At 43.0% G+C, this 26,853-nt stretch overlaps 1 protein-coding gene across 3 annotated transcripts in view; it reads left to right on the forward strand.

Annotated features, from left to right (window-relative positions):
- Positions 1-26,853, forward strand: part of TIAM2 (TIAM Rac1 associated GEF 2) — a 187,601-nt gene that overhangs the window by 90,795 nt on the left and 69,953 nt on the right. For 2 of the 3 annotated variants that reach the window (XM_064292543.1, XM_064292541.1), the window contains exons 10-14: positions 4,776-4,937; positions 7,371-7,475; positions 7,711-7,789; positions 10,360-10,452; positions 11,077-11,340. In XM_064292543.1, coding sequence (XP_064148613.1) covers positions 4,776-4,937; positions 7,371-7,475; positions 7,711-7,789; positions 10,360-10,452; positions 11,077-11,340 — 703 coding nt within the window. The remainder of the gene's footprint in view (positions 1-4,775; positions 4,938-7,370; positions 7,476-7,710; positions 7,790-10,359; positions 10,453-11,076; positions 11,341-26,853) is intronic. The other variant, XM_064292547.1, reaches the window with a different exon arrangement.

A 26,853-nucleotide genomic window follows, 5' to 3' on the forward strand; every position in this document is an offset into this window, starting at 1 on the left:
AGAACAAGGCCAGGGTCCGACTGTGGAATAGACCATCAGTAGCTCATATGCAAGTTCAAGTTGAAACTGAAGAAAACTAAAACAAGTCCACTAGAACCAAAGTACGATCTTGAGTATATCCCACCTGAATTTAGAGACCATCTCAAGAATAGATTTGACGCGTTGAACACTTATGACTGAAGACTAGACGAGTTGTGGAATGACATCTAGGACATCATACATGAAGAAAGCAAGAGGTCATTAAAAAGACAGGAAAGAAAGAAAAGACCAAAATGAATGTCAGAAGAGACTCTGCAACTTGCTCGTGAGCTTTGAACGGCTAAAGCAAAAGGAAGAAATGATAACGTAAAAGAACTGAACAGAGGATGTCAAAGGGTGGCTCGAGAAGACAAAGTATTATAATGACGTGTGCAAAGAGCTGGAGAAAGAGAACCAAAAGGGAAGAACATGCTCCACATTTCTCAAGCCGAAAGAACTGAAGAAAAATTTCAAGCCTCCAGTTGCAATAGTAAAGGATTCTATGGGCAAAATATTAAATGATACAGGAAGCATCAAAAGAAGAGGGAAAGAATACACAGAGTCATTATACCGAAAAGAATTGGTCAACATCAGACCATTGTAAGAGGTAGCATATGGTCAGGAACCGATGGTACTGAAGGAAGAAGTCCAAGCTTCCTTGAAGGCACTGGTGAAAAACAAGGCTCCAGGCATTGACAGAATACCAATTGAGATGTTTCAATAAACATCGTCTGTGCCAAGAAATATGGAAGACAGCTTCCTGGCCAACTGACTGGAAGAGATCCATATTTATGCCTATTCCCAAGAAAGGTGATCCAGCCAAATACAGAAATTATTGAGCAATATCATCAATATCATACGTAAGTAAAATTTTTCTGAAGATTATGCAAAAGCTGCTGTAGCAGTATATCGACAGAGAATTGCTGCAGGGAAATTTAGGCCAGATTCAGAAGAGAATGTGGAACCAGGGATATCATTGCTGATGTCAGATGGATCCTGGCTGAAAGCAGAGAACACCAGAAAGATGTGTCCTTCCTGTGTTTTCTTGACTATGTAAAGGCATTCGACTTTGTGGATCGTAACAAATTATGGATAACATTACAGAAAGTGGGAATTCCAGAACACTTAATTGTGCTCACGAGAAACCTGTACCTGGATCAAGAGGCAGTTATTTGGACAGAACAAGGAGATACTGCATGGTTTAAAGTCAGGAAAGTTGTGCGTCAGGGTTGTGTCCTGTCACCATACCTATTCAATCTGTATGCTGAGCAAATAATACGAGAAGCTGGACTATATGAAGAAGAGCGGGGCATCAGGATTGGAGGAAGACTCATTAGCAACCTGCATTACGCAGGTGGCACAACCTTGCTTGCTGAAAGTGAAGAGGACTTGAAGCACTTACTGATGAAGATCAAAGACCACAGCCTTCAGTATGGATTACAGCTCCACATAAAGAAAACAAAAATCCTCACAACTGGACCAGTAAGCAACATTGTGATAAATGAGGGAAAGTTTGAAGTTGTCAAGGATTTCATTTTACTTGGATCCACAGTCAACAGCCATGGAAGCAGCAGTTGAGAAATCAAAAGATGCATTTGCATTGGGCCAATCTGCTGCAAAAAACCTCTTTAAAGTGTTGAAAAGTGAAGATGTCACCTTGAAGACTAAGGTGCCCCTGACCCAAGCCATGGTATTTTCAGTTGCGTCATATGCATGTGAAAGCTGGACAATGAATAAGGAAGACCGAAGAACTGACGCCTTTGAATTGTGGTGTTGAAGAAGAATATTGAATATACCATGGACTGCCAAAAGAACAAAAAAATCTGTCTTAGAAGAAATACAACCAGAATCCTCCTAAGAAGCAAGGATGGTGAGGCTGCGTCTTACATACTTTGGACATGTTATCAGGAGGGATCAGTCCCTGCAGAAGGACGTCATGGTTGGTAAAGTAGAGGGTCAGTGAAAAAGAGGAAGACCGCCATGGAGATGGATTGACACAGTGGCTGCAACAATGGGCTCAAGCATAACAGTGATTGTGACGATGGTGTGCAGGACCAGGCAGTGTTTCGTTGTGTGGTACATAGGGTCGCTATGAGTCGGAACTGACTTGAAGGCACATAACAACAACAACAACCTGTGCAGTCCCTCTATTATGGACCGTGAGGGATGGAGCAAGAGAGCAGCTAAGGTGTAGCTGTGAGTTTCTGTTTCTTGTGCCCACCCTCAGTTGAATTGTTGCTCTTCTGCTCTAAAAGTACAGAATTAAATTGCTTTGCATCGTAAGTGAAAGAAGTCAGGCAAAGAAGAACAAATATTGTATGATCCCACTTTTAGGAAATATCTAGAATAGCCAAATGCCTAGAGACAGAGCGTAGATTAGTGGAGGGGAAGGGAGAAAGGGGAGTGATTGGGTAATGAATGGGTGCTGAGTTTGTCTCTGGGGTGATGAGAAAGTTTTAGAAATGGTGGTGATGGTTACACAACGTAGTGGAAATAAGTGACGCTGCTGAATTTTACGCTTAGGAATTATGAAAATGGCAACTTTTTGTCCCATGTATATAATTTTATCACAATCAAAGATTTTAAAAAATGAAAAAGAAATGCTTTGCCTCAGTAATTGGTACTGTTTTACTTCCTCTTGGCTCTCGGTGTGGTTTCTTACTCCGTAGTGCCCTCTGCTGGTGCTTTATGGTGGTGCCCGCTGTTGCTCAAGTCCCTGGGAAGATCAAACGAGCTACCTGGGAAGTTGAAAGAAGAGAAAAATGTGATCTGTGTGGGGCAGGACCCTTCAGGAGAGTGTGGTGCCAACGCTGGCTGCCCTGAGTCCTTGGCTCCCGGCAGCTTCTCCTTCTGTTTCTTCCTTTCTTGTTGGCACGTGACGGGTGTTCATTCCGGGACTCTGAACATCCTTCCAGGGAAGTGTGTTACCAGTGACAGCTCCGTGACAGCTCCAGAAATGTCATTCAAAGTTGAGCACCACATTAAAAAACATGACATGGAAACCTGGATTCTTCCCTAGCTTTGTCTAAACCTTGGCTTTTGAATCTCTGTAGTATATCTACTCTAGTTTTTTAATCCTACATGGGAGGATCTCTGGCTTTGTTTTTAAAAATGTATGGCATCCAAAGTAACATCACCCATTCTTGATAACCTTAGTGTGTGATGATAGGATCAAAGCTCTGTGTAACGTTTTCTGGTTTATAAAGTATTTCCACATGCATCATTTCCTTTGCTCAGAAAAACTTGTGTTGTTCATAAGCTTAAGTGATTATATCAATAATGCCCCCTTTTACAGACTCAGAGCTGAGCTGAGCGCATTAAATGTCTTTTCTGAGGTCACTTCTGCCTGGTTAAGAGGTAGAGTTTGTGACTGAAAATCAAGTCTTTTGATTTCAAATCCCAATTTTTTTTTTCTCTACCACAAGGCTAATCGCAAGAATCTAGAGGGAAAAAAAAAAAAAAAAATCAAAGGAAAACATTTATGAGTTGCTTAATAAATGTTAAGTGTCTTTGATATAAATTATAGCATTCCATATGAACATGAGGACATTCAGTAACGAAGTTTACAATAGTTCTTTGAAAAAGGCTTCCTAAAGGTGATTTTTTTTTGGGGGGGGGTATGATTTCTAAAAGAGTGCCCACATGTGAAAGAGCTAAAGCACAGAGCAGCAGTTTCCCCAGGATTAGGGGTCAATTTTAAAAGCAAGTAGGGGTCAGAAGGCGTCCCTGAGTGGTACAAACAGTTAACATACTCAGCTGCAGATTGAAGGGGTGGTCGTTCGAGTTCTCTCAGAGGCTCCTTGGAAGAAAGGCCTGGGGATCTACTTCCAAAAAACCAGCCATTGAAAACCCTATGGAGCACAGTCCTGCTCCGACGCACGTGGGGTTTCCAGGAGTTGGAGTTGACTCCACCACAATTGATAGGGATGAGAGATGAGATGGGGCCTGAGTTCAGGTTAGGATGCAGGCTTGTGTCAGGCCAGGGACAAAAGGGTGTCAGGGATCGTGGCTTAGGTGCAGATTGCACGGTGCCCCTTCTCAACCTGAAATTCCAGAGCCATAAGGGTGGATTAGGAAGCTCCCGAGCAGTGCACAGAGTTAAGCACTTACTTGACTGTTAGTCGAAAGGTTGGGGGTTCGAAACTACCACCCCGAGGTACCTCTGAAGAAAGGCCTGGTGATGTGCTTCTGAAAAGTCACAGCTTTGAAAATCCTATAGAGCAGTTCTACTCTGCACACATGAGGTCACCATGAGTCAGAGCTGACTTGAGGGCAAACAGCCACAACCACAGGGAGGATTGCAGGCAGGCCTTGTATGGATTACCATGCTCTAGCTTGACCCAAGAGGCAAGGTGACGTAATGGATAGAACATGGACTGAGAATCAGCAGGCTTCCACTTGACCTCCCTGTTCCCAGGGGTCTATCTATAGAAAATAGCGCCAGGCAATTAGCGTTAAATTGCTGTGTGATTTCTCATAGCTGGCAGTGGAAATGGTGATGGCCAATGGAAACGGCTCACTGGTGCCCCGTCTCAAGCGGTGCCCCCCCCCATAGGCCTCTGCCTGTGCCTCAGTGTCGTCTGCATAAAATGAGTGTATCAACGAAGGAGGATAGTGAGAGGGTAGACACGTGCGAGGGTGTGACAGTGCTTACCAGGAAATACTACCTTAGTTATGGGGGACATCGCATCATTCCAGCAGTTTCCTTGGTTTGTTTATCAGGCCTGTCTCCATTTTCTTTTGGTATCTAAAAACAGGTCGATGAACTTCTGCCCATATATGGTTCAACCGCAGATGGCGTTCGCCGAGACAGCACATGGGAAACGCAGGCTTATGTTCACTTTCAGGATAATCAAGGAGTCACTGTCATGATCAAACCAGAACACAGAGTAGAAGATATTTTGACTTTGGCATGCAAGGTAATGGATTTTGCTGCTGAATTATACTTAATGAAATATTAATTGTCATTAATGTTGCACTCCTGTGCCTTCTAAATTTTCTATACTGGGAAACATAGTTAAAACCAAAAAACCATACCCTTTGCCATCAAGTCAATTTTGACTTGTAGTGTCCCTACAGGACAGAGTAGAAATGCCCCACAGGGTTTCTAAGGAAATATAGTTAATAACGTATTTATTAATTCACATGTAATTAATTTGCCCTCTGTACCTCATCTCTGAGAAGGAATGAATTTTCAGATCATGACCCCTTGCCTTCATGAAGAACCTGAGCTCTTCTACTGGAATTCTGTATACAAGTAGTCCCTGACTTACCATGGGGTTCTGTCTGACAACTCCATCCTAAGTCGGTTCGGACATAAGTCGAATATCTCATTTTTTTCTTTTGTAGTTTTCGTTTTAAAACACAGTAGTGTTTTGAACAGTAAATCGTAAAACTGAACACCTGAGAATAATAACATCAGTAAATTACACACTTCAACATTGTATGTAGCACATATTACTAACGATAAGATGTACCAAAAAAAAAAAAAAAAAGGATGGTCGTGAGTACAATTTGTCATAACTTGAATACATCAGTACATCGTAAGTCGGGGACTACCTGTATACCTTCACACCTAGAATAATTACGAGCTCTGTTGCTGGTTAAGTTGTTTTGAGATGATGCTCCATAAGAAGGTGGCACGAACTTTGAAGAAGTTTGATTTAATCCTAAATAGTTTTTACAGATTAAGCAGGTAACTTGATGCTATTCACAGTTGCTTCATGGGGTTGGTAGATGTTGTTTTATTTATTATTCAAACTGGTTTCATTCCTAATCTGAAAAGGAGCTTCATGATAAATCTTAAAGAGAGCCTACTGACAGATGAAATAGCAGCAGCAGCTGATCAGCTTTCAGACCACCAGGTGGCGTAGTAGAGCTTACAGCTTTTTAAATTTTGAGAGAAAATGCAATGAGATTTATGAAATGATGCAAAAAAGCATGTAGAATTTTGTAACTCTTTCCACATTAAAAGTATGTGGAAAATGTTTAATTTTAGTCCTTGTCACTTTGACTTGAAGTGTTAGGTTACTATGCATTTGTACATGTAGCTTAGAGTCTTATGGGAGCCCCGTGGTGCAGTGGGTGTTTGGCTACTAACCAAAAGGTCGGCAGTTTGAATCCACCAGCTGCCCATTGGAAACCCTGTGGGGCAGTTCTACTCTGTCTTAAACGGTTGCAACGAGTCAGAATCAACTTAACGGTTACGGGCTTTACAGTCTTGTGAACTTAATTTTCTTTTACTCCGTTATGTAGGGTTTTTATCCAAGAACCAACAATACAACTGAATATCTGAAAGCTGATCAGCTGCTGCTGCTATTTCATCTGTCAGTAGGCTCTCTTTAAGATTTATCATGAAGCTCCTTTTCAGATATTCTGTTAGTAGTATGCACTACATACAATGTTCTATACAAGTGGTGTTATTCAAGAGGGTCAGAAGTGGTAGGTTGGTTAGACCCATGTCCCGCATGTTCAGGTATCATCGATTCTAATCCAAAACAACCCCATGTATGTCAGAGCAGAACTCCTTCCAGAGGGTTTTCAATAATCGTCAGAATTTCTTCCGAAGCTCTTTTGGGTGGACTCGAACTTCCAACCTTTCAGTTAGCAGCCGAGTGCATCAACCATTTGTATCACTCAGGGAGGGCAGTTAGAGCATAGGTGTGAGATAATTTCTCACTGTTAAAAAGTGTATACGAGAGAAATAGAGGGAGAATAAATGTGTATGTGTGTCTATGTGTGTACACATGTTTTCCTTTTGAAAACCTTTTGAAGTAGGAAATTGCTAATTCTGAAGTCAGGAGAATATGAGATCATTCACAGTTTACAAACTTCTCGACTTCAGTAATGGGAAACAATGTAAAATCCGGGTATAATCAATAGATATAGAGCCCTGGTGGCACAGTGGTTAAGAACTCAGCTGCTAACCAAAAGATCGGCAGTTCAAATCCACCAACCACTCCTTGGAAACCCTCTGGGGCAGTTCCACTTTGTCCTATGAGTCGGAATCGACTTGAAGGCAACAGGTTTGGGTTTTTTTTTTAACCATTGGCTGGCATAGTAAGATATATGTTATTATCAGGTATAGTCCATCATAATCTCTCAACAGCACATCTCCTGCATTTGATGAGAAGCAATATCACTTTGAGAAAACCTTAAAAGTAATTAATTGTCCTTTCTTTTCTTTTTTGTCAACTTAAAATGTGAACTTCGCATAGGCTTAGAGAACTCAGCCTGTTATATACAGTATTTCTTTTAAAGAAATTCCCACTTCTATTTTTAATCAGGCTGCTGAGCAATAATGGCTTTAGTAAGATTATTTAAAATCTGAATAACTTTCCCTTTCCTTGCAGATGAGGCAGTTGGAGCCCAGCCACTATGGCCTACGACTTCGAAAATTAGTAGATGAAAACTCCGAGTGGTATAGTCCCACGCTACATGAGTACATGCAAGACCAGGCAAGTGTGCGTTACCTTTAGAAAGGGGGACTTAACCACATCCTGGGCCTTTTGAGAAAAATAAATGTCATCTTGGGGAAAATACTGTTTCAATTTGACATCTAGTTTGGAAACAGTCTCTCTAAAGAGTGACTTGTCAGCAACGTTCCTGTTTTAGTATGAAAAATTGTCGAAATAATTTTACAAGATATGGTACCATCAAACCCTCTGATGGTGGTGTTTTCACCTTTTGTAGGCTTACGAGGAAATAGAAATCTTTCCGCTGAATGTTCGTGCTGTGCAGCTGGCTAAGACTGGGAGTGTCCCCGACTTTGGTAAGCGTAAGGAACACCCTATTACAGGGATGCGTCGTTCAGCCTGGCCTGTTTTGCACCCAGCATCCCTTAGAGCCCTGGTGGTGCATTGGTTAAGAGCTCAGCTGCTACCCAAAAGGTCAGCAGTTCAAATCTACCAGCACTCCTTGGAAGCCCTGTGGGGCAGTTCCGCTCCGCCTGTGGGGTCTTGTGAGTCGGAATTGACCCTACCGCAAGGGATTTGATTTTTGGTACCTTTGGTCCTGATTTTTTCTTTCTCTTTTATGGTTATATTTTCAGATAATGTGACAATGGTTCTTATCTCTGGTCTTAGTTTTTTTTTTTACTTGATGGTTACAATTTCAGATAATATGACAAGAGTTATAAACTTTTTTTTCTTTTTTCCTTTCTATTTATTTATGTAAATAAATAAATAAATAAATTTATATAGGTAGGATAAAAAGATGTGAGTTAATATTAAAAGAAATTAAAAAGAATGAGTATAAAAATTGATGAGAAAGTTGAGATGATGATGATAATAACAACACTTGCAATGAATTTAAGGAGTCCCTGGGTGGAGCCAATGGTTAAGGACTTGACTACTAGCTGATAGATTGGTAGTTCGAACCCACCCAGAGGTGCTAGACGTTCTTCTGAAAGGTCACAGCCTTGAAAACCCTATAGAGCAGCTCTACTCTGCACACACGGAATAACCATGAGTCTAAACTGACCCGATATCAAATAACAACACAATGAATTTACTGTGTGTGAGGTGCTGTCCTAAGTTGATTGACTCGTAATTGATCTCCAGCGTCTTTGCCCATAGATTACCTACCTGGAACGCTGCCCTTCACCCCCACCCTAGTCCCTTCTCCCTGATAAGCCCTTCCTATTAGAGTCACTGTGAGTTGGAATTGACACAAGGCAGTGGGTAATGGGTATCCTTTGTAGGGTCACTATGAGTCGGCAACAGGTTTGGATTTTGGTTTATCCTTCGAGAACTACCTACCAGTCTACTCTTCTCGAGGAAGCCTTATCTTCTTTTGCTGCACTTATCTCTTCCTTTTCTGAGTTTAACAATTTAGAGTCCTTATTCCCCAATTCATAACTTCATAGTATCTAATTCTTCCATTTCCATTTGTATTTAAATTTGGCTCTAAGTTGCTTGGAGCCCTGGTGACGCAGTGGTTAAAGCACTAGGCTGTTGTCCCAGTGGTTGGCAGTTCAGACCCACCAGCTACTCTGTAGGGAGTAAAATGTGGCAGTCTCCTTCCATAAAGATTTATAGCCTTGGAAACCCAATGGGACAGTTCTACTGCTACAGGGTCACTATGAGTCAGAAGTGACTCAACTGCAATGGATTTTCTAAGCTGTTTATGGACTTTGCTTGTGTCTTTAAGTTCATTTCTGTCATTTATTGTCTCTTTTACCATAGGAGCTCAATAATCAGGTAATGACCAATAAATATCTGCATAGAAATGCTATTTCTTATCATGGTAAATGTATTGATGCAACATAATTATTTTCTTTAACATGATACAAATTGATCAATCCTAGTCATTATTTAAAATATGCTAGTTTCCTTTTATAATTTGTTCTTTGTTTTCTACTTTACATAATCTTTTTTTTTTTTGAGCCAAGTCAGATGTAGGTTTTTCCTTTGAAACCCTCTTAGTGTTTTGTTTATATTTTCATTGACCTTCACTCTACTTTGTGTGGCTGTTGTTTGCCTGTCTTGTGTGTATTTGAATGAACGAATGAATGTCTTGTTTTTAATGAATGAATGAATGAAAATACTTGGCAAAGGTATTTGTTGGTGGCCACGGTCTCCCATGCTCTGCCTGAGGCACAGAGGAAGCATAGGGAAATTCAACACTCTTCCTGTTCTCAAAGAACTCCCAGTATGATGGGCCAAGACATGGAAACATGTGCTCTCAACCATGGGAACAGAGAGGAGGGCATGCTCCAAGTCAAAAGAGATGCATGTAGAGGAGGTGAGGGCCCTCTTGGGTTTTGCATGTAGACCAACACAGTACCCTGCTAATTTCCCTGTCTTCTTGTAAAGCTCTTTAAAAAACCGAAGCAAACCTGTTGCTGTCAAGTCGATTCCCACTCGCAGTGACACTATAGGACAGAGTAGAACTGCCCCATAGGGTTTCCAAGGCTGTTATCTTTATAGAAGCAGACTGCCACACTTTTCTTTCGTAGAGCACCTAGTGGGTTCAAACTGCCGACCTTTTGGTTAGCAGCCCAGTGCTTAACCACTGCGCCACCAGGGACCCCTATAAATCTCCTAGCCCTATACATAGGTGTTTCTCAAGTATTTATTGGATTGAAATAGAACTTAATTTATTTTAATAAAAGTATTTATGGATCTTAATTTTTTAGTAAGGCTGGGCGTTCATATTTCTCAAACCTTCAGCTCTGATATGTTCCTCTTTCTCCCTGCACTTTCAAAATAGGTGTAATTTAGACTTTCTCAACCTACCATATTCATGAGAATAGGTGCTCACGGAAATACTGCTGCCTGGGTTGGAGAAATTAATTCACGTGAATTTAGGCTTGACTTTCCCTTTTATCTCTGTTCCCAGGGTTTGCAGTGACAGCCCAGGTAGATGAACACCAACATCTCAGCCGGATATTTATAAGTGATGTTCTCCCTGATGGCTTGGCATACGGGGAAGGTCAGTGTGGCTGAGAGAGGATCCCTGTTCCTTTGTACTTTAAAACCCTGGAATGCAGTCTTGCTAGTGAAATTTTCTTCTTATAGACTTGCCAGAAAACAGTTTCTCCTGGAATTTGAAAGAAAGGAAACTTAACGGTTTAGTTGAGAATACATTTACGTGTATACTTAGAGTGTGTGTGTGTGTGCGTGAGCGTGTGCACATAGGTGTATGCACAATTGAGAGAGTGTATGTATATACAGAGAGTATACATGTATATGTGAAGACAGCAGCAGGAGGAAAGAGAATGAGAGAGACAGATAACAGACACAGGTGAAACAAATGTTGTTTCTTAGGGCATTTAACAGCATACGAGTAGAAGAACAATTCATTTGAGTGGCTCCTAAGTTGTTTCCCTTTCAAAGGGCTTTTTCTCAGACTAGACTTGAGAGAGCTGACGTTCATTTTCTTATCAGTAGCATCTAGGTACTAGACACATGGTGCTTTATTTGAAGACCTATCTACAAGAGCCCCTGAGAGTGCCCAGTTTGAGTCAGCTTTCTTTCTTTTTAAAACATTTCTCTGAGAAATCTCTGTCTCTCTCTCTCTCCCTTTTTCTTCCTGTTTTCCCTTTCTTGTTGTCAGGGCTGAGAAAAGGCAATGAAATTGTGACCTTAAATGGGGAAGCCGTGGCTGATCTTAACCTGAAGCAGATGGAGGCCCTGTTTTCTGAGAAGAGCGTGGGGCTCACTCTGGTCGCTCGGCCTCTGGACGCAAAAAGAACTCTGGGTACTTCCTGGTCTGACAGTGACCTGTTCTCCACCGACCAGAAACGGCTGCTGCCTCCCCCTAACCAGTCCCAACTTCTGGAGGAATTCCTGGATAACTTTAAAAAGAACACAGCGAATGGTGAGGCGTTGTTCTTTCTTCCTTCTTAACCACTGGTATCAGCAGCTAATACTTTCAGGCTGTAATTTTGCTGATTTCCTTGCTTACTTGATTATTTAATCTGGGCAAGGAATGTCTCCTTATTTATTAGGAGAAGAATACAGGCGCCAACTGAGTGGATTTTATCAGAATTCCATGTGTTTTAGTAACTATAGTAATTTCAAGAGAATGGGAAATTCTTTTTGCGCAAAAGAACATTTTTTAAAATCACCAAATCTTTGCAAATCACCCACAATATTTACTATTGTGATTGCTTTGTGATTGAAGGTGGATGAAAAGTCAGCATAAATGGCCAGGGTTGAAAATTTTTCTATTTAATGCCACTTGGAAGTAAGGCAGAAACATTTTGCAGTAATATGTTGGGCTCTTGAAATAGTTGATGAAATTCCCGTATTTACCTCTTCTGCTAAGTCCTGTGTTTTCAATAAACTGTCAACTTCTAATGTAGGCCATGAATTTTAAAATTTTATAAAAGCCAAAAAAAAAAAACCTGTATGCCTGTTTATTTTTCTCAAGGCAACATTTTAGACTAGGAAATCATTTGAAGATTTGAATTTCTGAACTTAGCATTCATGCATTTTTCATATATTGTAGTCAGGTAAATTAGAGGCTTCAGCTAATACTGAAAACCAAAAACCTTGTAGTTCCTTCTCTGTCCCCCTGGAAGATGCTGGCCAGACTCCACAGAAGGTCTTTACCCTGAGGACACACAGTATAATTTTTTACTTCACTACAATGAGAAGGGATTTCCAATTGAAATCTCTGCATGATTGCCAAAAATGATGGAAAACACAAAAGAGAAGTTGTTGGGATGGATTTAATTATAAAGCAAGTTTATTAGGTCATTTTTGGAATTAAAAAAATCTGATCGTAAGATTTATGATTCAATAAGGCGTAGAGTACTTTCTCCTCCTCTCTTGGGGCTTTACTTCAATTTAAAATACCATTAAATTGACTACTGGCATTTAAAAGCGGGAGTCATAAAACAAAAATTATGATGGAACTAATTAATTATGTGGTTATATTGGGGCCATCATTCAGCTACCCTGGGCTGTGGTTATAGGCCTGAGTGTTCCATATAAGACATGTATATGTCCATTTGCTGGATTCATTATTCTTGAGGGATACATTTACTACACATGTTATATCTCTATGTATTTTATCAGAATAAGAAATTACTACAGAGTCTGTAATACTTTTGGTACTTGGGGGAATGATTTCCTCTAAAAAGCAGCAAAAGGGGTAAATTTACCTTTCTTTCTCTCTTTTTTTTTAATACCAAGGATCAATCATGTAAGTTAAGCTTGTTTAGCACTTCTTTGCAAAGAAATAATGTTGTTATTGTAAGTTGCCATTGAGTTGGCCTTCAACTCACGGCGACCCGAGGCACCAAGAAATGAAATGCTGCCTCGTCATGCGTCATCCCACAATTGATTGGTTGTGGATCGGACCATTGTGATTCACAGGGTTTTTGTTGGCTGATTATCGAAAGTAGATAGCCAGGCCCTTCTTCCTAGTCTACCTTAGTCTGGAAGCTCCACTGAAACCTGTTCAGCATCATAGCAACACACAAGCCTCCACCGGCAGACGGTGGTGGCTGTGCTTGAGGTGCGTTGGTTGGGAATCGAACCCAGGGAAGGGGAGGAGTCTTCCACTGAACCACCATTGCCCTCAAGTGAAGAGGCTCCAAGGTCCTGGATGTGTTCAAAAGCTATTTTATCACTCATCCAGGGAAGCTGTTCCAGTGGTCTAAACCTTTACTACTTCTCGAAAGTTCTGATTTCTGTGTACACAGATAATTTAGCTGTTCAAGCTGTGCCAATGTGTGTTTTCACAACCAGACTTCCTTCGGTTACAGCCACAAGGCCCGTGTCTTCACTTCCTTTCCCTGGGTGGTCCTTCGCCACCAGCCAGGGAGAGTGACAACCTCTTCCTGGTTTCCTGATGTGACTGTGTTGTGTGGGTGAGCAAGTCCCCTTTCCTACCCTCCTGGTTACTGTTCCATAGCAATGCCTTGTGTTGGAAATACAACAGCCAAGACACACAGACTGCTACTTCAAACACTTGGCAAATGTGGATTAGTTTTCTTTGGGGGGACACTTGTGTAGGTTATGAAGGAAGTTAAATGTCTGTGAGTGAACACCTCAGAAAGAAGGCTGTCAGTTTTTCAGGGTAGAGGCGTTGAAGATGGGTTGATGGTTTGAGTTCACCCAGATGCGCCTTGGAAGAAGGAACTGGAGATCTACTTCTGAAGATCAACCATTGAAAACCCTCTGGAAGTCAGTTCTATCCTGACATATGGTATCACCATGAGTCAGGGAGGACTTGAAGACAACTGGTTAGGTGAGAAATGAAAAGATAAAAGAGAGACAGCAGAGTGGTCCTCTCACTTGTGTATGAAGTTGTGATGACAGGCAAAAACTTCATTTAGTGAAACCTCTGAGCGGTGGCCTGCGTGGAAGCAGGTTTCGAGACCTAGCCTGCCATCTCCAGGTTGTATGACTTGAAGGGCAGCCCTGAGCCAGCAAGGTGTGGGCGTTGATAGCTAATAGCCTGCTTCCTCACTCCGTGACGGGGCCATTCTGAGATGTACTCTCCATGGTTCTTCAGGAGCCCCTGTGAGATTGAGCCCTGGTTGCAAGTAGCAACCTCATTTTCACATCTTTTATGGGCCTTTCTTGTCTCACCTTTTCTACCCTCTCGCTCGAGCTCCCTGGTATCACCTCTCAAATAAACTGCTCTCCCAAGTCCTTGACTCTGAGCTCGCTTTTGTGGGAAACTGTGTTAGTTTCAGAGGACTGCTGTAACAGAGTACTGCAAACTGGGTGGCTTAACACAATGGAAATCGATTCTCTCACAGTCTGTAGGGTGAAAGCCCAAAACCAAGGTGTCGGGAGGGCTGTGTTCTCTCTGAAGACTCTAGAGGAGGATCCTTCCTTGTCTTTCCCAGCTCCTGGTAGCCCCGGGCATTCCTTGGCTTGTGGATGCATCAGTCCAGTCTCTGTGTTCATCTTCACATGGCCATTTTACCTCTGGGTCTGCGCCTGTTCTTCTCCTCTTATAAGGATGCCAGTCATTGCATTAGGGCCACCCCTACTCTAATTGGAAACCCTGGTGGCGTAGTGGTTAAGAGCTATGGCTACAAACCAAAAGGTTGGCAGTTTGAATCCACCAGGTGCTCCTTGGAAACCCTATGGGGCAGTTCTACTCTGTCCTATAGGGTTGCTATGAGTCGGAATTGACATGACGGCAATAGGTTTTTTTTTTTTTTCCTATTCTAATGTGATATGGCCTTATCTAAATTTAGCTGATTGCATTGCAAAGACCCTATTTCCAAATAAATCGCATTCACAGATATGGGAGTCTAGGACTTGAATATAACATCTTGGGTGACAATTCAACCCAAACAGAACCCAAAAGAATACACTAACCTTGGTCTTCTCCCCCAGAAGACAAAGCCTCTAACCACTACCCTCGTGGGCCTCTGGGAGGCTGAAAGAGTCGGTATCTGTGACCTGTCCAGCCCAGCTCCTTACATGGCAGGCCGTTTGAAAACATGATTTTCCTTCTCTTCCCTCTCATTTGCAGCTCAGCGTTTTCATTGAAAATTACTTTGGTTTGCTTTCGGAATGAATCCGAAAACAGTAACTCAGTTTTCTTATTAAAAAATTAAGAGTTACACAAATCAAACAATTTTAGTGGCTTTGAAAAACAATTTTTAGTACCACTTTGAATTATGCCTAGTGGTTATTATTTCAGTCTGCCTTTTCCTAAATTTCGCGTTCCCTCGGTGTTACCAGAAGGTAACCTGGTCCTTGAAAAGAAGGAAAGTTTTATTTTATTGTTTTATTTATCAGGGAAGCCAAATCTTTTGCTTATTAATAAAAACCAAACAGCTGGCTCTCTGGGACGAAAGACCTATTTTTAATAGAAACTGTAAGAATAGCAAATGGTGGAGGAAGAAGCAAGCCTTAATCAGATGTTTTGGGCACATTTTGGCCATCCAAGGTGGATATTTATTAACCCCTTACCAGTTGCTGTTGCGTAGCCTCCCCACGTGTGTCAGGGTAGAATGGTGCTCCAAAGTGGCTGGTTTTTTGGGGGGTAGATTGCCAGGTCTTTCTTCAGAGGAGCCTCTGGGTGAACGCAAAGCTCCGACCTTTTGGTCAGCAGCCAAGTGCATTAACCGTTTACACTACCCAGGGACTCCATTAACTGGGGGTTTAAAATGTGTGGGGTCCTGGGAAGAGGCATACATGCAGTTCGGGTGTTTTGGTCTATTTTTGTTAGATTTAATCTTTCGATCAGATTCAAGCAGAAAATATATCTCCTTCTTTTTAACCTGTTCACTTCAATAAGATGTATGGGGTCTCACTGTGTAGGGTGAGACTGGCTTTCTATATCATTTCCGCTCTTCTAGAACATGGTTTATTCTTCCCATCACTTTTGACAACTCTTGCCATGGTTCTCTGCCTCTCTGGCTGCCTTGTGCGTAGCACTCTGACAGGTAGCTGCTCAGCCTGGCACTTCGAGCCTGAGGAAGTGGGGGTCACAGTGGACTGCTGTGCAGGTTCTGTGCTTTCCTAAAAAAGGAGCCTGCTGTAGGCACTTGTGTAATGTTTCAGGGAGTGGTTTCTCAGATTTTGTAGTGCCTGTAATACTAACCAAAAGGTTGGAGGTTCGAGTCCACCTAAGTGTACCTTGGAAGAAAGGCCTGGCAATCTACTTCTGAAAAATGAGCCATTGAAAGTCCTATGGAGCAAAGTTCTACTCTGACACACTTGGGGTCACCATGAGTCAGAGTCAGCTTGATGGCTAACTGGTTAAAGAGTCAACTGAGGAATGTGTGATAGTGCCAGTTCCTGGGTCCCGCTGCCAGAGACCCCCCTTCAGGAGGCTTGGGGTGGTGCCTGGCAAACCCAATTTTTAACAAGCACAGGTGGCTGGATGGCCCTTTGAGCACTCCAAGTAGGGTGTATAGGGCAGGAGGACTTGGCCTTTCCAGCACCCTTCTATACTGGGGTTCTGAGGGTGAAGTTAGGTATTATGTGTAAAGTTCACAGCAAATGGGAGCTGTTGTGATCATACATTGTAATTGTCTCAATTAGAGACTATAAACCCCAAACCTGTGCAACAGCCCTTCTATGTGTGCTCAGAAGGCAGTGAGTGGACTTAGTGTTGTTAGCTGTCATTGAGTCAGCCCTGACTCCAGGTGACCCCACGTACAGTGGAACGAAATGTTGTCCAGTCCTGCACCACCCTTATGATCGGTTGCAGATAGGACCATTGTGACTCATAGAGTTTTCACTGGCTGATTTTCGGATGTAGATTGCCTGTCCTTTCTTCCTAGTCTTATTTCAGCCTGGAAGCTCCACCGAAACCTCTTCAGCATCGTAGCAACACACAAGCCTCCGCTGATAGATGGGTGATGGCTGTACAAAAGGTGACTTGGCCAGGAATTGAACCCGGGTCTCCCATATGGAAGTTGAGAATTCTACCGCTGAACCCCCACTGCCCCAGTGGGTTTGCAAGCTTACCCCATTTGTACCTCAGCCCACTCTCATGCTGCCACAGTCAGCAAATTGAATAGACTAGGAGACTAACAACTTCCAACCATCACCAGGTTTACCACCTGTTGTCCTGGAGTCAATTCCGACTCACAGGGACCCTATGGGACAGAGTAGAACTCTCCCATAGGGTTTCCAAGGCCATCATATTTACAGAAGTAGACTGCCACATCTTTCTCCTGAAGAGCAGCTGGTGGATTCGAACCTCCCACCTTTCAGTTAGCAGCTGAGCGCTAACCTCTGTGCCACCAGGGCCCCTTAGGTTTATTACAGTGTTCCTGAAACGCTCTGTGAGGAGCAGAATAAGCAGGGATATGTAGAGAATTGGTTAAGTGTTCACTCTTCGGTTCCTTTCGTACCTAAGAAATAAATGCCTTTTTGTTTCTTGCTTTTTAAGGTTTTGAATTTGTTGTAGTTACCCACGGAAAGCAAGTCCATGGGCTGTACTGACTGAAGGGGAAACATCATATATAAGGACTTTTTATAGAGGGAATTAATTTTACTGCTGGAATTCCCCAAAGAGGCCGGTGTTATTTTTTGAGCCAACAAGGCCACCGCTGAAGAGATTGGTCATGCCAGACCTGTCTACGCCAGTTTCTTTCTCTTAGTGCAGGTTTTGTGATTTATGTATGAAAACCGCTTTTCTGGTGAATGCCAGCTCTTGAAAACTTCCAACAGCTTTTTTAGAGTCCCATTAGGGCTATGGTTTCAGAAGAAAGCCTTTGCGTAAACCCAGAACTTGTGGCATTAACGCATTCTGCATCTATAAACAGCGATAAATACTACCTTGTTGGTTGGGGGGGATGTTTACCAGGAGGCAAAACTGAAGAGGCCTGTGCTGCTGCTGGCATTTGGGTGATGTCCACCCAGTAAAGGCTTACCAGGTCAGGAAGGCAACTGTGGCCCCCTTTTGAATCTTTCTCTCCTTAAATTGGCCTTTGAGCAGTATGTAGGTCTGAAGCTATCTATCGGAAGGAAGCTACTTAGGTGCAAATTTGCTCTTTGGAATGAATTGCTCTTGGGAATGTGTGTGTGCATTATAGGGCCTTCCTCCAGGGGAAAGAATTAGGGAGCCAGCTCCGAAGTGTCAAACCCGTTTTTTCCTGTTTATGAAAGTCAGGGCATGTTGGCTTCCCTAGCCTGGTTTAGGATGACTAACAACTTTTAGCTAGGAGAAGGCTCTGTTTGTGTAAAACTGCTGTTATTGAGTCCTGCTGGCTGACTCCCCAGATTTTCTTCCCAGATGTAAAAACATATTAACCAAAAAAAAAAAAAACCCAAACCAGCTGCTGTCGAATCAGTTCTGACGCATGGCGACCCCACATGTGTCAGAGTAGAACTGTGCTCCCTAGGGTCGTCAAGCCTGAGACCTTTCAGAAGCAGTTTTTGCCAGGACTTTCTTTCGAGGTGCCTCTCGGTTGGTTTGAACCACCACCCTTTTGGCTAGTAGTCGAATGTGTTAACTGTGCCACTCAGGGAGACTAAAGAGATATTCGTGTTCCGAAACCCTGCGGAATGCTGACTTAAGCAGGACACTGAACTTTGGTTTTAGGGTTGTTAGTTCCTTGTGCCTGAGCTGAAGGTGGTTTTTAGTTGCGTTAGTGGAAATGAACACAGGGCTTTCTGTTGGCAGAGGAGGGAATGAAGGTCCTTGGATACTAATTCTCTTATAAAATTGATTTTTTGTCTGGGAATTTGATTTCCCTTCTCTCATTCTCAGTCATTCATTTATTCACTTGGTCATTTAACAAATATTAGTAGAGAGTCTACTTTTTGCTAAATGTTGCAGGTACATAAAGTTGAATTAGACATTATTTTTTATCCCAAAGAAGCTTACAGTTGAGTGGAGAAAGTAAAGAACTCGTAAGTAATAATTCATAGTTAAAAAAAAAAAAAAAAACCCTTTTCAGTAAAGAGAACTCGAGGGATAGTTCAGAGGTGGAATTCCCACTGGTTTTTCTGTTTATGAGAGCAAGGGGATCCAGAGAGGGAATGGAGAAAGGTTTTGGGAAGAGGGAGCATTTGATTGGAGCACTGCAGAGGGAGGGAGAGGTTATGGACCTGGAGGTGTATGTGTTTGGGGGAAGGGGGTTCAGTGGAAGGAGGAGCCCTGGTGGTGCCATGGTTAAGAGCTTGGCTGCTAACCAGAAGATCAGAAGTTCAAATCCACCGGCTGCTCCTTGAAAACCCTATAGGGCAGTTCTACTCTGTACTATAGGGTCTCTATGAGTCGCAGTCGACTCGACGGCAGTGGGTTTTAGGTTTTCAGTGGAGGGAAGGGCATTTCACATACAGCAAACGACCTGGTACACAGTGATGGGAACTAGAGGTCACCTGGCTAGTGTGTGAAGAGGCAAAATGGGAAATAAGGCTAGAAAGTATTTTGGGCCTGATTGTATAAAGCACCTGGGTTCCAGAAATTTGTGACGTAACATGGTGCATGTCTGAAAAAACCTAATGAGTATTACGTTATTTTCTCCTGCCTTATATCAAACACACAGGACTTGTCTGGTTGTCTAATGACCCTGTAGTGTGGCTTAGGAGCCCTGGTGACTCAGTGGTTAAGAGCTACAGCTGCTCACCAAAAGGTTGGCCGTTCAAATCCACCAGCTGCTCCATGGAAACCCTATGGGGCAGTTCTACTTTGTCCTACAGGGTTACTTTGAGTCAGAATTGACTCAATGGCAATGGGTTTTGGTTTGGAGTGTGGCTTAAGGAGCCCTGGTGGTTCAGTGGCTAACGTGCTTGGCTGCTAAGCTAAAAAGTTTGGTGGTTCAAACCCACCGGCTGCTCTGTAAGAGAAAGATGTGGCAGTCTGCTTCCGTAAAGATTACAGCCTGAGAACCTTATGGGGCAGTTCTACCCTATCCAACAGGGTTGCTATGAGTCAGAACTGACTTGATGACACTGACTTTAGTTTAGTTTTGTTTTTGGTGTAGTGTGGCTTGATGAGCTTCCAGGTAGATGTTCTGCTCCTATATACCAACTCTCCTCTGTTTTCCACCATGATAAGTTCATTTCTTTGGGCCTTAAGGTATTGTTGTTTTTAATGACCAGAAGTTTCCTGTAAAATAATACTCAACATTTTTTATTTGCATAAAGAACAAATAAATGAGTTCCTGTAGGTCCCCTATAAATACAAGTGCAAGGTCTGGCACTGTAAAGCTGTATCCATGAATCCATGTGATCTTCAGTGGTCACCTTTAGGGATGTAGTGGGCACAGTAGTGCCTCCTGACCTGCGATGAGGCAGCTGGTGTGGTGGAAAGGGAATGCCTTGCAGCAAAGAGGAGGACGTAGTGTTGAGGCCGAGGGTGATGGTTGTTAGCTACCATGGAATCAGGCCATGATTCATGGTGACCCCATGCTTAATGGGATGAAATGCAAGCAGTTCTGCACCATCCCCATGATCAGTTGCAGATTGGACAGTTGTGATTCATAGGGTTTTCATTGGCTGATTTTCAGAACTAGGTCACCAGGCCTCTCTTCCTAGTCTGTCTAACCTACAGTCTCCACTGAAACGTGTTCGCATCACAGCAACACGCAAGCCTCCAATGACAGATAGGTGGTGGCTGTGCGTGGGGTGCAGTGGCTGGGAATTGAGCTCTGGTCTCCAGCATGGAAGGTAAGAATTCTACCACTGAATAGAAGCTGGTAAATAAAGCTTGCCAGCATTTTGAGCAAAACCCAGTCTTATATCCTCTCCCCTAACATTAGAGACAAGTACATCCTTGAGGTAAAAATCTACAGAATTTCTCTGAAGAGCACTGTGTTAAGTTTCTGCTGGACAGACCAGTTTTAATGGCCATTTGAGAGTTTGGGACGATCAGATGCCAATATAGTCGTCTCTGCTGGGCAAGTCAGACCTCTGTGGAGTAGTGACTCTATGGAACTGTGTTAGCTGTTGGGAAGAGGAAATTGTATAGCTTGTTACATAAAGGAAAAAAAAAAAAAACCTGACTGTTCCCGCAGATGTTAGGAGTTCTGGTTACCAAACGATGCTTGCTGCAACTCCATTTTGTTCTCCTTCTTTTGTAATTGGCTTAACAATGAATCATATTCCGAACTTGATTCCCCCACATGAAGGAATTGGGACCATCAGGAAGGACCAAGGATGGCAACAGGCTTTTTATCTCTAATTTCCAAAGATGACTGTATTGTAACAATAGCTATAATTTTTCCAGTTGGTAATACATGTGCATGGAAAAATTCTAGGAGTAGAAAAGTATAAAAAGTCCCCTATGCTAGTCAGTGATGTGGTTAAGGGCGTGGAAGCTAAGCCAGACAACCTGGTTTCGAATCCTGACCCTCATACTTACTCTCTGTGTGACTGGACATGTCAGTGTGCAGGGACTCATATCATCTGTGTTTTATCACCAGTAAATCACCAGGCACATAAGTATAGCCACTTAGTAGGTATTCGTTTGTATGTATGGACAAATGAATGAAGAATATAGGAATGACGGGACTTAGAATGGGAAAAAGAAAAAGCAGTTGCCCACGTCTAACATTTTTCAGCATTAGCTTTTGCAAGAAGATGTTAATGCATGTGTTATGTCTGAAATGTGGTTTGTTTAACATGCAGGAAGGAAGGAAAACTTACATAGCGAAGGAGGTTAAATGAACTTGTACCTTGATGTTGAATCTCTTGTGCAAATAATTTAATACCACTTTGAGAATTTTTTTTTTTAAATCTTGAAGTCGGGAAATGAATTACTAGATTTAATCTGAATTCTGAATTTAAACCCCTAAATTAAGTCCAGGAAATGAGACAGGCAGTTTTCTTCTCCCCCCTGCTGGGCCCAGTTGCTACTTAGGGCCATGAAGAGCAGCACCAGGAGGCCAAGCTGAGAAACTAGGGTTTGCAGGAAAAAAAAAAAATTTTTTTTTTCTATATTTTTAAACTCTCCTTACATTTATCAGTGTAACGGATACTTAGGAGCTGCTTGCTGTGTTTCAGTCACTGTTACAGGTGTGTGAGCAATAGACAGCAGCACACACAACAGATAAACAACCCTTTCCCACATGGAGCTTATATCTTGGTGGAAATAGATAATAAGCAGTAAACATAATAAAGAAGTAAATTATATCATCTACTCAGAGCTGTTAAGTGCTATGGGAAGAAAATAGACCACGGTAAAAGGGATTAAAAGTCCCTGAGGGGCAAATGGTTAATGCTCTTGGCTGCTGACTAAAAGGTTGGGGGTACTCCGGAAGATAGGCTTGTGATCTATTTCTAAAAAATCAGCCATTGAAACCCCTATGGAGCATAGTTCTGCTCTGACACCCCTGGGGTCACCAGCAGTCAGAGTCCACTGACAGCAGCTGGTTTTGGTTAGGGATTAGGAGTAGGAAGGGGGCAGGTTGCAGTCATCTTCAGTAAGAAAGGGTTTGAACAAACACTGAGCCATGTGGACGTTCCAGGTGGGGGTACCTGAGATGGACAGGTAGGTGGCATGTTGAAGGCTCAGCAGTAGACCAGTCAGCCCGGAGAGGAGAAGGGAGCCTGAGAGCAGTGAGAGGAGAGGCCAGGGAGGAGATGAGAGACAGATCAGAGAGGACCTCGTAGGCCATTTCAAGGTCTGGCGTTTGCTCTGAGGACGAGGAAGAGCCTCACAGGGATTGGAGCAGAGGGGCGACAGGGTCTGAGCAGGGCTTTTAATGGACCGCTGACTGGTTGATGAGCAGAGAATGTAGGAGGCCAGGTGGAACCAGAAGGCTTTTGCGGTGATGTTGTGAGTGGAGATGGTGGCCTTGCCGTGGGTGGGAGTGGTAGAAGTAGAGCCAGCAGGACGCACTGAGAGTCGACGTGGGATGAGGGCAGAGAGGGGTTCAGGGCAAGTCCCAGGTTTTGGCCTGAGCAACCGGAAGATGGGGGTTGCCACGGACTAAGATGGGAAGACTGCACGTGACCTGCGTTAGGGATGACCAGGAGTTCAGTTTGGGACACCTGATGTTATTTGTACTGAATATTCCACCTGCTTCTAAAATGGTTTTGAAATGGCTTATAATAGAAGCCCATCTATAAAATCACAGGAAGTTTACCAAAATTACCAACATAAAGAGAAAGGGAGGAGATTTGAATGACAACTAGCACAGCAGTTAACTGTCTTTGTTGGTGGTTTGAATCCACCCAGCGGCTCTGAACAAATGTGTCTTGGGAGAAGTACAGCCAGAACGCTCCTTAGAAGTGAGGATGGCAAGACTTCATTGATTATGAGGATGGCGCAGGACCAGGTAGTGTTTCGTTTTGTTGTACACAGGATCGCTGTGAGTTGGAACTGACTCGATGGCACCTAGCAACAACAGCAGCAGCTCCACGGGAGAAAGATCTTGTGATCTGCTCCCATAAAGATTGTTGGTATGTGCTGTCGTGTCAGTTCAGACTCATAGCGACCCCATATAACAGAGCAGAACTGCCCCATAGAGTTTTCTAGGTCATAACCTCTATGGGAGCAGATCGCCAGGTCTCTTCTCCCACAGAGCTGTTGGGTGCGTTTGAACTGCCGACCTTTTGGTTAGCAGCCATTGCGCTACCAAGACTTCTTCCTGTAAGGATTACAGCCTAGAAAATCCTATGGGACAGTTCTGCTGTGTCACATAGTGTCGCTAGGAGTTGAAATCGACTCCGTGGCGCCTAACAACAAGTTTACTTAAAAGATTTTCATTCCCAGTGTAAGGGAATAACGTGTTGACTTATTTTAAAAAAAAATCACGAAACTTGGACACACAAATGGAACAAATCAGTGCCTTTCATTTCAGACAATCCAGTGATGATTGTTGCATCTTACAAATTTATTTCTGCTCCTACAGCCTTCAGCTATGATGAGCTATTTATAAATCGTCCATTGCTATATAAATGCATTGATCTTTGGTATTCATTTGCTTTTGGCCGTCAGCATCTTTCACATGTAATGGGGAAAGGTGACAAAGTTCAAATTATCAATTGTTGTTGCTTGTTAGGAGCTCTGGGAAAACCCATTTTGAAAGAGGCATATGAAACTGTTGGCAAAATTCTACGTGTGTCTTCTGTGAGGCTCCCTGTCCTGCTGCCCCTGCGGAAGGAGCAGACACTGGACTGTGTGGAACAGTTTATTGAGCAGCAGAAAGCCCCTTCCTCCCCAGAGCCTCCCAGTGGGCTTCCTACTGTATCTGGAATTTCTAGTTGAGTCCTCAGATTCCGCCACTAACTGTAAGGACACACTCTCCTCAACTTGTCCATATTGTCCTTTCGCACACTTTAGTTATTTACTCCTAAACCGCTATTTGGGAATCTCATTCTGACTCTCACGTTCCAGCCAATGAGTGACCACACCAAACTTCTGTGAAGCTTAGGCATCCTTTCAGAGTAAGCCAAGAAACGAAACCCGTTGCCCTCAAGTCGATTCTGACTCATAGCGACCCTTTAGGACCCAGTAGAACTGCCCCATAAGGTTTCTAAGAAACTCCTGGTGGATCCCAGCTGCCACCCTTTTGGTTAGCAGCCTGAGCTCTTAACCGCTGTACCACCAGTAAAATTATTTGTATGTTTGTTATCAAAGTCTGCCTTTGTTATTCTGTAAAAATGACTGAGGAAATAAAATAGCTGAAAATGTTGATAAGATGCTTAAATTCATAAGCTTGATACCTGTGACCCAAAGGTGACAGGCTCAGGTGTGCCCGGGCTAGCAAACCTACAGCCCCAAGTAGATGCTCTTTGATCTTCAGGTGGCCAGTGTGTGTTCACTGGGAAGGCTTGCACAATTTTTGGTAGATAACAGGCATTGAGTAAATCTGTGGAGTGAAAGGAAGGCTATCAGGAGTCTCTTAACCCGAAGTTAAGGCAGCGTCCCTTAGAGGGAGTTACAGCGGATGAAGGAGTCCTTGCTGTACGCGTTGAAGGTTCCCAGATTTCACTATAAATCTGATTGCAAGAGACTTGTGCCCAGACTTCTTCAGCGCTGAGGTCTGTGCTCACCCACGCACATGCCTAGGGGCCGGGATTGCCTGGGGGTGTGCATGGCAGAGAACTGTACATCCCAGTTCCAAGACTTCCTCACTGGACATGCTGATGGGCACAAAGCCCTGTTCAAGGCCCACCTCTGTGCTGCCCTGCAGCTTAAATAGGCTGCTTTGTCCCCATGCAATAGAGCTATTTTTGCCAGATAAACCAAAACCAGGGTTTATGGGGTTGCCAGGAGCTGGGGGCTGACTTGATGGCAGCTAACAACCACCACCCCCCGCCCCACCTTTTTAAGAGACTGTGGATCAGGAGTAAGGGGGCCTGACCTCATTCTGGTTCCTCACCTCATTAACTATGCGTGTGACCACGAGCAGATTACTCTAGTAGTAGATAAGTTTACTCCTCAACTCCTAAAATGAGTGATTAGACGAAACAATTTAAATTTCTTTCTCTCTCTAAAATTCAGTTATTTCAGTGTTATTAAAGGAACAGATTAAGTGACTATAGGAATATGCATTCCTTACAAAAGTGGGGGGAAAAAAAAAAGAAAGAAAAGCTAAGTAAATGGATCAAGCATTCCATTCTGATTTTGGAAAAAATGCCATTACCTCTTTAAATAGAATCAGGCCTTGACTGCCATAAAGAAGGTGTTTGTTAAAGCTTCGTGATAATAGCAGGCTGTCTCAGATATAAAGATCACAAAGAGCCTTAAAAGCATTCATTACCCCTTATGTCACCGATGGAGCAGAGATGTGTTATTAGCTTCTACTTTCACAGCTGGGTAAATCAAGGCACAGAGGCACACAGAGTCACCAATGACTTGGACAAGGTCATAGCAGTGGCAGAGAGGGATAGAACTCTGTCCTTCCGTTTTTCCCACTACATAGGGGGAAATGTCTAGATTTTAACCACTTCTTTTCCTTTTAAAGATATCCGTATCAGCAAACGTAGAATAAAACCCTGTGAAAATGCACCCTGCATTAAAGTAAGTAATGCAAATGTAGATGTAACAGGCTTGGTGAAAGCTCTTGTCTTCCTGTTTGGGTTCTTATCTGGGGACTGGCGGTGGCTGCCTAGTGATCACTGGGGACTTTCTCAGGTCAGGAAAAGGGCAGTTGTTTACAGTAATCCTTTCATTATCTTTCTTCTTGCAGGGGTTTTTTGATGGCTTAAACAGATTTTCATTAATTAACCTTGCAATAATGTGACCAGGCACTTCCTGGGGTTGGTTCTTTGGAATCCACTTATGATAGGTCTAATTTCTCGCCTTCTTTTTTCTTACCTTCTTTTTTTTTAACTGAATATATTTATATACCATAAAAATTTACCCCTTTACAGTGTACAGTTCAGTGGTTCTTAGTATATTCATAAAGTTATGCAACCATCACCGCTATCTAATTTCAGGATGTTTTCATCACCCCAAAAGGAAACCCCATGCCCACTGGCACTCTTTGCCCATACCTTGCCTCCCCCAGCCCCTGGCAACTACCAGTCTCCTTTTTGCCTCTGTGGATTTGCCTGTTGTGGGACGATCCAGTATGTGGTCCTTTGTGACCGGCTTCTTTCACTTAGCATAATGTTTCCAAGGCTCATTCATGTCGTAGCATCAGCCAGTCCCTCGTTTCTTTTTGTGGCCAATAGTATTCTTTTTTACCTTTCTTAAACCCACAGAGCAACAGCACTTCCTCCATAGAGGCTTTACTTGGGTTTCCTTTTTTCCCTAGATGCCATCCCCTGATGGACTCCTGTGCATACTCCCCTCTCGGTGTCATCTCGGGGTCTTTAAATAGAACGCCAACTAAGTCGCTCTTAAGGATTTTAAACTTAAATTCTACTTTATTAAAATTCTTTTAAGTGTCTGAAATACTGTGCTGTGTGTTATATACCCTTAAATGTAATTAAGCCTAGCGTTGGGTGGTCCTTCCAGCTCTGGTGGGCTTCGGTTTCTGGTAGTGCCAAGACCTTG

Source organism: Loxodonta africana, chromosome 1 (assembly GCF_030014295.1).
Source record: "Loxodonta africana isolate mLoxAfr1 chromosome 1, mLoxAfr1.hap2, whole genome shotgun sequence".
Taxonomy (NCBI): Eukaryota; Metazoa; Chordata; class Mammalia; order Proboscidea; family Elephantidae; genus Loxodonta; species Loxodonta africana.